Source organism: Chaetodon auriga, chromosome 13 (genome assembly GCF_051107435.1).
Source record: "Chaetodon auriga isolate fChaAug3 chromosome 13, fChaAug3.hap1, whole genome shotgun sequence".
Lineage (NCBI taxonomy): Eukaryota > Metazoa > Chordata > Actinopteri > Chaetodontiformes > Chaetodontidae > Chaetodon > Chaetodon auriga.
Window position 1 is genome coordinate 6,165,554 of NC_135086.1, and position 10,955 is coordinate 6,176,508.

Below are 10,955 nucleotides of genomic sequence, written 5' to 3' on the forward strand. Positions count from 1 at the left end.
AATGATGAAAAGTTTCAGTAATTATAGAAGGCATAGATCTGATTTATTGGCATCATCAGTTTTTACACATACTTTATGTACAGTATTGTTCTATATGAATATTTAAAAAGTTACACATTTGAAGTTCTTTTCTGATGAAATATTCACAGGCTGGCGTGTCGTCTGACTCGGCTGCTTCACAGAGGCTATTTTTCACTAATTTGGCAGCAGACACATCCTGGAAACTGTTCATCCAGCTGCTCGTCTCCCACTTTAGAGTCAACTCCACCGCTGACTGACCGGCTCTTCAGAGGCATCGATCACCTGCACCTGCAGCAGTGAGACGCCCTGACCCTTTACCTGTCATAGGTGGAGCGTCACCGCATCGGCTGGCTTGGTTTCAGGCTCGTGGCAGAGCTTTGAATCGAGGGCCAAGTTAGATGTTTCTTCTACAGCTTAAACTGAGGTCGTTCACTTGTTTGACCCGCTGATTTGTTGCATGGAGAATTGAAGTCTCGCAGGATCAACTGTCACTACGCTGCAGCTGCCAGAAAACCTTTAAACGCTCATTGAAACAACAGCTGCAACAATTAATTCATCGAAAAGAAAGATTAGAAGGTAAATTTGTCATTTTAGTCACTTTTTCAAGCAGAAAATCAGGATTTGATGCTTTTCTTTATTGAATATGAAGTTAAGATGAATCTTTTTTTTTAAGTTACCAAAATAGATCACTGCTCTGTGAGAAACTTTAACAGGCATTTTCTCTATTTTCTGACCTTTTATTGAACAAAATGATCAAGCAAGAAAATAACCAACAGTTTAATTGATCATGAAAGTGATTATTAGTTGCAGCCATAATGTAAACTGGACCAAAGGGCTCAGATTTGCACCTCGGGGGATCTACAGCCTTCTTTTTATGAGGAACTCCTGGATAAAAAGCGGCTGGATGAGTCTCCCGTCTCTGTTTAAACACCTGCTGCTATTAAATAATTTAAAAAGGGTGACCTTTAAAAACAAGTTTCCAGAAGGAAGCACTGGTTTCAGAGTTAAACGCGTCAGCTGTGTGAATGAAGACAGGCGTTCATGTTGGATTTTTAACCCTCTGCGGTGCAGACATCAGCCTCACAGCCTAAAAACACAGACTGCCATCAGCTGGTTTGGTGTCAGTTCTTAATATCATTAAAACCAACATGCAAAATAAAAGCATCCTCCAGCGTGAACTGCACCTTTAATTGCATGAAAGGATCAAAAATTGTTCTCACACGTTCTCTGATTCTTTCTGCTGAAATTTCAGGTCAAGTTTTTTAAATCCCAGCGTTGACAGAAAACAAAACAAGCTTCGTCAGATTAAGAATTAGGAATGTGGAGAACGACGCTGTCTCTAATCTTTAGGGTGTTCACAACATGTTTGGGGGGAAAACCCAGAGAGATTCATCTGTCTGCACAGATTACTGCAGGGGATGTTAGCGGTGTTGATTTTTAGACGCGAGGGGTTTTAGAGCTTTCGAGAAACGTCACATGATCAGCCCTCAGCCGGCTCACCTGAACGTTACAGCTCGTAAACAGAGGTCTGCTGCTCTTCACGCCAACACTGACGCGCTGTCGCTGCTCTAAGAGACGACCGGGAGGGAAGGCAAGTGGAGAGAATACCCTGCCACTGTTTCATATGGCTTATCAGCTTATATTGAAGTATTCCTTCTGCTTCCTGCTTAATTAACTTAACGACTCAAAGCTGCAGACAGCGGCGGCAGTTAAAGTGTCCTCATCAGTGATGTGATGTGACTTGGATTTTGGGTGAATCCCAATGACATCAGTTTGAGTTCCTGTGCACAAATCTGACTGTTGTGGCCCCGGCCTGCAGCTGCACCCCCCCCTCTTCAGTCCAGAACACAGACCAGACCTGCACCGTGTCCCCTCTGATATGAATCATACAGTATATAAAACAGTTCACCTAAACCTCATTAAGGACTTTGGCGGTTGTGAACCTTTATTCCAAATATGTCTACTCTGTCTCCTGGTACGTGTCAGTGCCTGTGTTACGGAGCAGCACCACACTATTTTAAGAAGCTGTACGTATGCTGGACTGAAATGTCGTGGGTTTCTGGGTTTGCATTGTGCTGTTGTCCTCTGCAGGGCAGATGGCAGTATTCCTCAGTTAGGCGTTTACGATGACAAAAACTAGTCCTACAACATTTTAACTCAAACCAAGTGTTTTGTTTTTTAACAACAGTTCTGTTGACAAGATAAATCCTTTTGGAAAAGTGTGTCAATCCTCTCCCATGCCCTGGTTTCTGTGTGGCTGAGAGACCAGCAGGTCCCCCGTCATCTGGGTCCTAATGTCACAGTTCCCAAACTGAATCCTGGAGTGCAGGAAACACATCATCTGTACACATAACTTCCTGGACCCGGCCTGCTGGATGGAGGCCTGCGGTCCAGGCCGCCTAATGGCAGTGAGATAAGCAGATCTGAGGAAGACTCTGCTTGTTGCAGCTCAGCCACAGGGTCTCCGGGGAGGCCATTAAGAGAAAGCTTCAGCCCGAGGAGGCTTTTGTCAGACCAGAAGGAGCCGGACAGCTGGGTGTGTTTCTGACCTGATGATACCAGCGAGGATTTTCAAGTGTGAGCCCTCACCAAACGAAGGGATCTATTAATAAGTTCCTCCGTAAGAGGAGAGAATCCTGGCCCTGGGACAGCATCGATGGACGGGATAGGCTTTCACTGGCAGGAACGTTACGATTCCAGGCAATATCTGATAGGATTTCTTGCATTGCGTTTTAAGTCCAGCCGCAGAGAGCCAACAGCTCCTGGGAGAGGGGACAAATAAGGTCTGAGAAAGATGATATCTGACTGAAGGCATTCTGCTTCAGCGAGGCTCCAGCTCTGATACGAATAATCACAGAAACGTGGTTGGGATCAGAGCGCTTTGGGCGCTTTGGAGGAGGGTTTTTTAGACTCAAGCCGAGTATAATCCAATCCAAAAGTAGGTCAAAACTGAATTACCGACAGCTCATTCATATTCCCGCTTGCAGCAGGTAGATGCTTGAGGGATTTGCTCTGAATGAAGGTGTTTGAGACTGGTGGCCCTGTTTGATCACACGTAGAACCTCCAGGGTCCAGGTCAGTCTTAGTTTGGTCCGGCCTTCCCGCTGCGACCCCCCTTTCCATGTCACGGCACGTCACATTCAATGTAGGGGATGTCGCTGTAGCGGCGGTCTACCTCCACCCACTGCTCCACGGCCCGGACCACGATCTCCTCGGAGAGCCTCTGAGCGTACTCCAGCAGCACCGGATTGACCTGAGGGGAGCTCTCCGGCGAACCCATCTCTGATTGGACCAAGTAGGCTTTCTCGCCCCTCCATCCCTTGGCTTTGCCCTCCACCTTCTCTGTGGAGTTGGCATTCTGGGCTGCGGAGTCGCTCTTCTTGGATTTAACGCACCCCATGCTCTGGAGGATGTAGCATTGATTTAGGGAGGTGAGAGTCTTTGGTTAGATTTCTGACATCGATGTTTTCATCTCGGTTGTGGAGGTGAGCGGTCAGCACATCACAGAAGCAGCTCCCCTCGACTTCTCTCCGCGGCGGTCGCCTTTGTGCTGCTGTCATCCGCTCTCATCCATGTCTGGGTGCCAACATGCGTGACGATCAGTGTTAAGCGGCAGAGGGTGGTGATTTAGAGGGCAATGGGGGGCAACCGGCTAGGAGGCCCATCCCTGTGTGGGCCTGGCGGCGCTGAAGTGGTCAGCTGTGCCTCCTCGCTGACGAGAACTCATCCCCTCCTCAACTGCAGAGAGAAAGAGTGAGGAAAGAGACAAAGGGAGGATTTCAGTGATTTATTTCCCATCAGAGGCAGCCTACAAATACCAGATGGCGGGAACCAGGAAAGGATTGTGACCCGGGCTCCAGTGGCTGGCTGGAGGTCAAGGCCTCACCTCTGCAGGGTCGTTCTAAACACACTCAGCTCCTCTGTGCAGCGAGCGTGTTACTCCCTCACCTCCCCCTCCTCCACCCCACAGTGTTTTATGACTCAATCCCTCGTCCTATTTTGTATTGCATGACACGGGGACGTCTGCCTCTAGCTTGAGTGCGCTGATGCTGTTTTGTTGTAAGCCCGTGTCTCCCATCTGTTCCACTAACCGAGCCTCGCAGCCTGATTCACAGTGACAGCTCCTTTTCTAGGACTGCAGGCCTTGGCGCACAGCAAACATGTGCTTCATTCAGAAAGCTGCATGCTGGAGTCTGCACAACGCGCAGGCCATGAATGATGCATGCAGAGTGGGGAGTCTCCCTGTGAGTGAAAACAACATTTGGAGGTTCAACACAGGAGCGTGGACCGTCACGAAATCCCCTCAGATCTGATGTTATGTTAATGAGCTTAAATGACTGTAAACGTGTCTTAATGTTAATGTGCACCAAGCTGTGAGAGCATCCACTAGCCGTCAGACACACACATGGGATTTGGATTAAAGCTGATAACTGACTTATTTGAAGACCACAGCAGTGCTGAGCTTTGTGTGCAAACCTGCTCTGAGCCTCATTGGAAACATCATGAGAATAAACTGAGCGTGTGCTGTGATCCTGCAGTACATACTTTTAATAGAGTGTGGAAGAAGCGTCTCCATTCCACCCAAAAACAATCCGGCGACACAGAATATAAGCCAAGGTCGTTGAAGTGAATGAGCGTCCGGACATCATCTGCTGTCGCACCGGCTCCACTGCCCGCTCCTCAGCTCCTCAAACAGCATCCGAGCGATTTGAACTTGAGACGTGCAAAGAAACAAAATTATCTCTCAAGTTGCCGCCGCTGCTCGCTGCTTGTGGTTACTGCAGGATGAAGCGCTCCGCAGCAGATTTCTGAAGCGAGAGAATCGGAAATCTCACGCTGCGCTGGAGCTCACGGTCTCCCTGCTGCCTTCGCGTCGGTCACCGCCGAGTGAAGCAGCTCCGCAGAGAGCAAATCACAGGTCCGCACTGACTCCAGCGCGACGACGCTCCACGGCAATGACCGAGCTGCAGCGGCGCTCAGGACGCACTGACGGCGGTTCTGCGCCGCCGCCGCCTGGTGCAACAGCGCCATCTGCTGGTGACACTCAAACACCGCATCTAAAACATGAGCAAGTGTGTTTCCATCAGTGGTGAAAACATGATTTAGATTCTTTCTTACAGACTCCTGTAAAAGGAAAAGTGTGCATTCAAATGATAAACTATTAGCAAGATGCAGTTAAAAGTATTCAAAGTAAAAGTACTCATTTAGCAGCCTCTGTCACCCTTTAATCATACACTAGCCTGTATTATTATTACTGATGCATGTGTATCTGATGAGTAAGCAGTATTTAATGTCGGTAATAAATGTATTTGTGCAAGAATATGGTATTTAACCTAAAGGCTGCAGGAACCCCAGACATGCGCAGCAGCAGTTCAAACCTCCTCTATAACTTGATTAATAAGAGAAAGAACATTTCTCACTTTTTGTTGTTTACGCACACAGAAGAACAACAAAACGTTACTGCTCCACCTGCACGCTGCAGCAAGGTGTTTCCGCTCTGAATGATCGGAAATTACAGTCGCACTGTCTCATGATTGATGGAACAAAATGGCAGCCAATCACGACTATGCAATTAAAAAAATACGTCTGTCTCCTTGTTAAGTGTTTTCTTTTCCTCAGGGTCTCACGCGGGACTTTGAAATTAGATTATTTTTATTAGTAATTAGATATTAGAATGACAAAATGAAATCGTCTTATAATTAAGAAATAATAAATAGTTTATATAATACAATGATTACATTATCGATGTTTGTACGCGGAGTCTTTGTTCATGCAGACATGAGAGGTGAGTTGACACTGATCCAGGATCATAAATCTAATCTGGTCTAACATTTCTCCTCCAGCTGACTGGAAAGTGTCTTCGTCATTTTTCTGCTCACTTCAGAGTCAGTCAGGTCGCCAAGTCTCTGCAGATGAAGACCTCTCTGATGTCAACTTGCCACACGATGGCACCATCTTCTCATGAGCTACAACCAGGTTTCACCAACACGGATTTCAACAAGTCCTGGACTAAAGACTTTCTTTAACGTTTCTGATTTTTTGAAATTCCTGTCCGAGAAAGGATGCATTTCGAGTTTTGATTTTATATTAGAAGCTAAAGAAAATAGAGCTTTGACCTAAATAAACGGCACCTGGAGACGGACTTGACTTGGGTTGAATTAAACTACTCTTATTTTTTTGTCTCACGGATGAAATCTATTTCCACAACCACACGCACACAGCTGAGACCATGTCCGCGCCACCAGAGACTATCCCTGTCTGATGGACTTGTGTCCGCAGTTTAACAGTTTTTTTCAAATGTGTTATTTTAAAGTGCATTCTTTTTCTTTCATAGTGTGCAATTAATATGCTGTGTTACTTTAATCTGAGTCATATAACCTGAGGTTCATCAGAGGGTAACATGTAACACAAACACTCCGGTCTGCGCCCCTGCGCTCATTGCGCAATCAGTGTAAGAAAAGTGAATTTATCCATCTGTGGACACGTTCAGCACATGCTCACAGTCTCCATCCCTTTATGGTTTGACAACGAAAAAAAGTTTTCATGTCAGTCGGTTAAAATTCATTGTTGCCTGTCCAGCCAATCATAGTTTTTGACGACACAAAAGAGGCTAAAGTTGGAGTATAAAAAGGTGCGCGCTAATAAAGTATGATGCCTATCAGTGTGGGACATTAATCCAAACCCAGTCCAGTCGCGCATCAGGTCCAGCACACACCAAGGGATCTCTTTTAAACCAAACTTCACGCGTTTGAGACAATGCATCTGTCTCAGATTGTGCTGTATCTTAGCTTGCTGATTGCTTTGGGTCCAGTAGTTTTGAGTGACCAAGAGACGCACCAGCAGCCCTCCGCCTCCAGCCCTGAAGACACGGAGCAGTGCGCCACCTGCGAGGTCCGGCAGCAAATTAAAACCATGCGATTAAACGCCATAAAATCTCAGATTCTGAGCAAGCTGCGAATGAAAGAAGCTCCTAATATCAGCCGAGACATCGTGAAGCAGCTCCTGCCCAAAGCGCCGCCGCTGCAGCAGCTCCTCGACCAGTACGACGTGCTGGGAGATGACAACAGGGATGTGGTTATGGAGGACGACGATGAGCATGCCATCACGGAGACAATAATGATGATGGCCACTGAACGTAAGTTTTTATTTCGCTTTATTGTTTGTTTGGTGAGAAGGACGCGGCTCAAAAATAGGCTTTTACGCACGGGGCAGAGCGCACGGGGGGCGCTATCTGTAAGCTTTATTTTGGCAACGCGTAGCTTTACCAGGTTTTCATACTGGAAATGTGGATATTCCAACATTACCGGCTTTTAAATGCATGTATTGGTCGGTGCATGTTGGCAGAGGGCATTACGCACACAGATTGTACGGTTTGAAAACTTTATTAGCGCACTTCCAGAGGCAAAATGTCGGGTCAGTGATTTTTTTATTTGCACCAGTTCATTTCTGTCTTCAAATTTCAGTCGCACATGGTGATAGAAAGGACACAGAGAACCTTTTCTCTCTCTCTCTCTCTCTCTCTCCAGCCGAGTCCATCGTCCAAGTGGATGGGGAGCCGAAGTGCTGCTTTTTCTCCTTCACTCAAAAGTTTCAAGCCAATCGGATAGTCCGGGCGCAGCTCTGGGTGCATCTGCGCCAGTCGGACGAGGCCACCACCGTCTTCCTGCAAATATCCCGCCTGATGCCGGTCACAGACGGGAGCAGGCACATACGCATCCGCTCGCTGAAGATCGACGTGAACGCCGGGGTCAGCTCTTGGCAAAGTATAGACGTCAAACAAGTGTTGAGTGTGTGGCTGCGGCAGCCGGAGACCAACTGGGGCATCGAGATTAACGCCTTCGATTCGAGGGGAAATGACTTGGCCGTGACCTCCGCAGAGCCCGGAGAGGAAGGACTGGTGAGCTCAACCTTTATGTTACATTCAGATGAAGCCCTTTGATCAAGTTTTTAGCACTTTTTTTCATCAGTAAGCGCGTAGGAGTGAATAGAGTTGGTGGCATGTGTGCAGCAGCTGAATTAGGGACTTGTGTCCTAATCAATGAGTAGATAACAATAATTTCAACCATCCTGCAAAAACTAGAATTATTTCCAAAAATCCAGCTTTTTGTTAGCTCCAAAAAGGCATTTCGGATCCTCTGTTGTGCTGTCCTGAGGACTTAACTTTAGCTTTTAGTGTGCAGAGAGGCTTTGCAGAGTCCGCAGGTGGTTAAACATTCCTGCATTTCACTGCTGGAGGAGGGAATCAAGATTTAAGACTTTTGAAGCAGTTAATCAACACAGACTCCATGTAGGCGCACACCTGCATTTGGACAAATGCCCAGTCCACAATAACCTCAAATCTTATTGCTTGATTACATAAAAGTTCACCTGCCCCACATTCCTTAAAGTATTCTGTGTGACTGTGCAAATCAGAGTAATTGCCTGCACACACACACACACACACACACACACACACACACACACTCACACTGCTACTATCAATGACAAACACTTATCGTACGGCTCAAATACTGGCACCAGGCTCTGGAGCAATTAGAATAGCTAGACGGCTGTGGCTAACCAACCGTCAGATGATTTAATTTCTTTAAAACTCAAAGTTTCATAATATTATCGTGCCATGTTTGGAAACCAGCTGCCAAAGGTCGAGCGAAGCGGACTGAAAAGATGTAAGTCGAACGCTGCCGTCCGCCTGCAAACCGGCTATTTCCAAAGCATTCACACACATTCTGTCATTGCAGCAACCATTCATGGAGGTGAAGATCTCAGAGGGCCCCAAGCGTGCCAGGAGGGACTCAGGCCTGGACTGTGACGAGAACTCTCCAGAGTCCCGGTGCTGCCGCTACCCCCTCACGGTGGACTTCGAAGACTTTGGCTGGGACTGGATTATTGCCCCAAAGCGCTACAAGGCCAACTATTGCTCCGGGGAGTGTGAGTACATGCACTTGCAGAAGTATCCGCACACCCACCTGGTGAACAAGGCCAACCCAAGAGGGACCGCGGGCCCCTGCTGTACCCCCACCAAGATGTCGCCCATCAACATGCTCTACTTTAACCGAAAAGAGCAGATCATCTATGGCAAGATCCCTTCCATGGTGGTGGATCGTTGTGGATGCTCTTGAGTCGGGAAGGAGACCCTGGCCAGAGGGAGGGGTGGACGGAGGGGCCGCGGCTCAGTCCGGCCTCCAGTTTGAGACTTTTTGACACAAACGATCCACCAGTTCCAGTGCTTTTCCTGCAGCAACACGGTGCAATAGAACCAGAGTAGAGGCCACAGACAGCCCGACCTTCCCGCAGGGCAGCGCTTTCACAACCGGCATAGCTCTTACTTCTCTTTCCTCCAGTGAAATCTTAGCCATAGAGGCTTGAAGTCAGATGGATGCAGGAACACACACACACACACACACACACACACACATACATACACATACACATACACACACACACGCTGGACCTTGGGAGTGAATGTAGACAGAAATTATCAAAGTTATCCAAAAGCTTCTCTTTCCCTTTGTCTCGGTGTTCTGTGCTCTGTCCATTTATACAAACGTGCCGACAGATTATACTCGTACGCCATCTACGCCACTCCACTCGTAGCCAACATACAAGCTATTACACTTTTTGCTACGCTACATGTTTGTGATAATCATTTTTCAAGTTATGTTTTAAGAGTGAAACCAGGAATCCTCATGGACTTTTTGAAAGGGCTTGGAAAAACACAGCTGGAGGCTTAAGAGTGATATTTCACACTGGTAGAACGTGTTTTAGTACACATTGGTTCATAGGAGTCAATGAAAAGGTGAAAACTGGCTGCAAACCATTAGTCACCCCATTTATTACTGCCATTCCTAAAACTCAGCCAACATTAATTAATTGGGAAAATTGGACACATCCTCCTGTGTTCAATCAAACTTTTAAGTTCTCATTTTTTGATTGACGAGAACTTGGGTGCGGGTTTTGGCGTGCCGGTCGATCGCTCCAAAAACGTTCCACCAGGGTGACGTACCACTTTAGGTCTTGACAGGTCTTCATTTACTCTGCCATACTTACATACCCGACCGAGGAGCGTTCTTGCTCAGTCATAATCTCCACTATCCAACAAAACAGCCTGACCTGCCCGATACACTTGAATTATTCTGATTGTAAATTCACATTACTGGACAGAAGGACTTGAACTGAAGGCACAATGAATGCAGCCTACAAATGAAAAATGTGTTTAAGACAGAGAAAATGGATTGTCGAGATGTGTGAATGTTGAGATCATGCTTAAACTCTGTCTTACAAACAACACAGTTTGCACTATGGCACACCAATAGAAAGAATTGGTTGCTACAAAAGTTGTAAAAACTGATTTTGATATGTTTGCTAATTTGTATTGTATACATATGCCATTGTTTCCATTAGGAGTTGCCTTTCTAAACCACTGTTGGTAAATGTACAAAACCACAATCTAGCAAGATGTAATACAGCAACTCTATATACTTGTTTTAACAAATAAAGTTTCTAGCTTGTTTGTTGAGTTCTGTTTCTTTGAGTAGTTTCTTTCTGTGTTACGTTCAATTGGTTCTACCAGGTTTGCTCATTTCCTATAAATTTGAGCTTTAAAGGTATATTTTAGCACTGGAGGTGCTTTTAGCCACAGGGCTCATGTAAATTCCTGGAATACGTGGAGGACAGAATACCTTCATGCACTGACAATATGAAATGAACTCTTGCAACACATTTCAAAGAGATCCCTGCAACCATAAAACAATCTGACTGCAGTTAATCAAAAGAAGGCTCGACATGCCTTCGTTTCCAGAGATAGTCTAGTGTCGTTCTGCAGACTCACATCAGATCCAAAGTTGATGCATCACAACACAACCTGAACCTGAAGCTCACATCCCCACTTCAGCCTTCAGCAGCTGAGCGGCTTCGTCCTCAACACGTGGTGCAAA

General features: G+C 46.4%; 2 protein-coding genes across 2 annotated transcripts; one reads left to right on the plus strand and one right to left on the minus strand.

The window, feature by feature from the left end:
• Positions 1–23: 23 nt before the first annotated feature.
• On the minus strand, positions 24–5,009 carry akap19 (A-kinase anchoring protein 19). Its single transcript, XM_076746929.1, has 2 exons — positions 4,567–5,009; positions 24–3,759 (listed from the first exon to the last, which is right to left on the minus strand). The coding sequence occupies exon 2, from the start codon at positions 3,419–3,421 to the stop codon at positions 3,146–3,148; it is 276 nt and encodes a 91-aa protein (XP_076603044.1). The 5' UTR covers positions 3,422–3,759; positions 4,567–5,009; the 3' UTR covers positions 24–3,145.
• Positions 5,010–6,674: 1,665 nt separating this feature from the next.
• mstnb (myostatin b) lies at positions 6,675–10,537 on the plus strand. Its single transcript, XM_076747316.1, has 3 exons — positions 6,675–7,156; positions 7,548–7,918; positions 8,760–10,537. Exons 1-3 carry the CDS (start codon positions 6,778–6,780, stop codon positions 9,138–9,140), a joined length of 1,131 nt encoding a protein of 376 aa, XP_076603431.1. The 5' UTR covers positions 6,675–6,777; the 3' UTR covers positions 9,141–10,537.
• The last annotated feature ends 418 nt before the right edge of the window (positions 10,538–10,955 follow it).

Bases quoted from the DNA above. Each gene is read 5' to 3' on its own strand.
- akap19 (XM_076746929.1), bottom strand. From the start codon at position 3,421: ATGGGGTGCGTTAAATCCAAGAAGAGCGACTCCGCAGCCCAGAATGCC.
- mstnb (XM_076747316.1), top strand. From the start codon at position 6,778: ATGCATCTGTCTCAGATTGTGCTGTATCTTAGCTTGCTGATTGCTTTG. The intron at 7,157-7,547 runs GTAAGTTTTTAT...CTCTCTCTCCAG, and splicing joins AATGATGATGGCCACTGAAC to CCGAGTCCATCGTCCAAGTG. The intron at 7,919-8,759 runs GTGAGCTCAACC...CTGTCATTGCAG, and splicing joins AGCCCGGAGAGGAAGGACTG to CAACCATTCATGGAGGTGAA.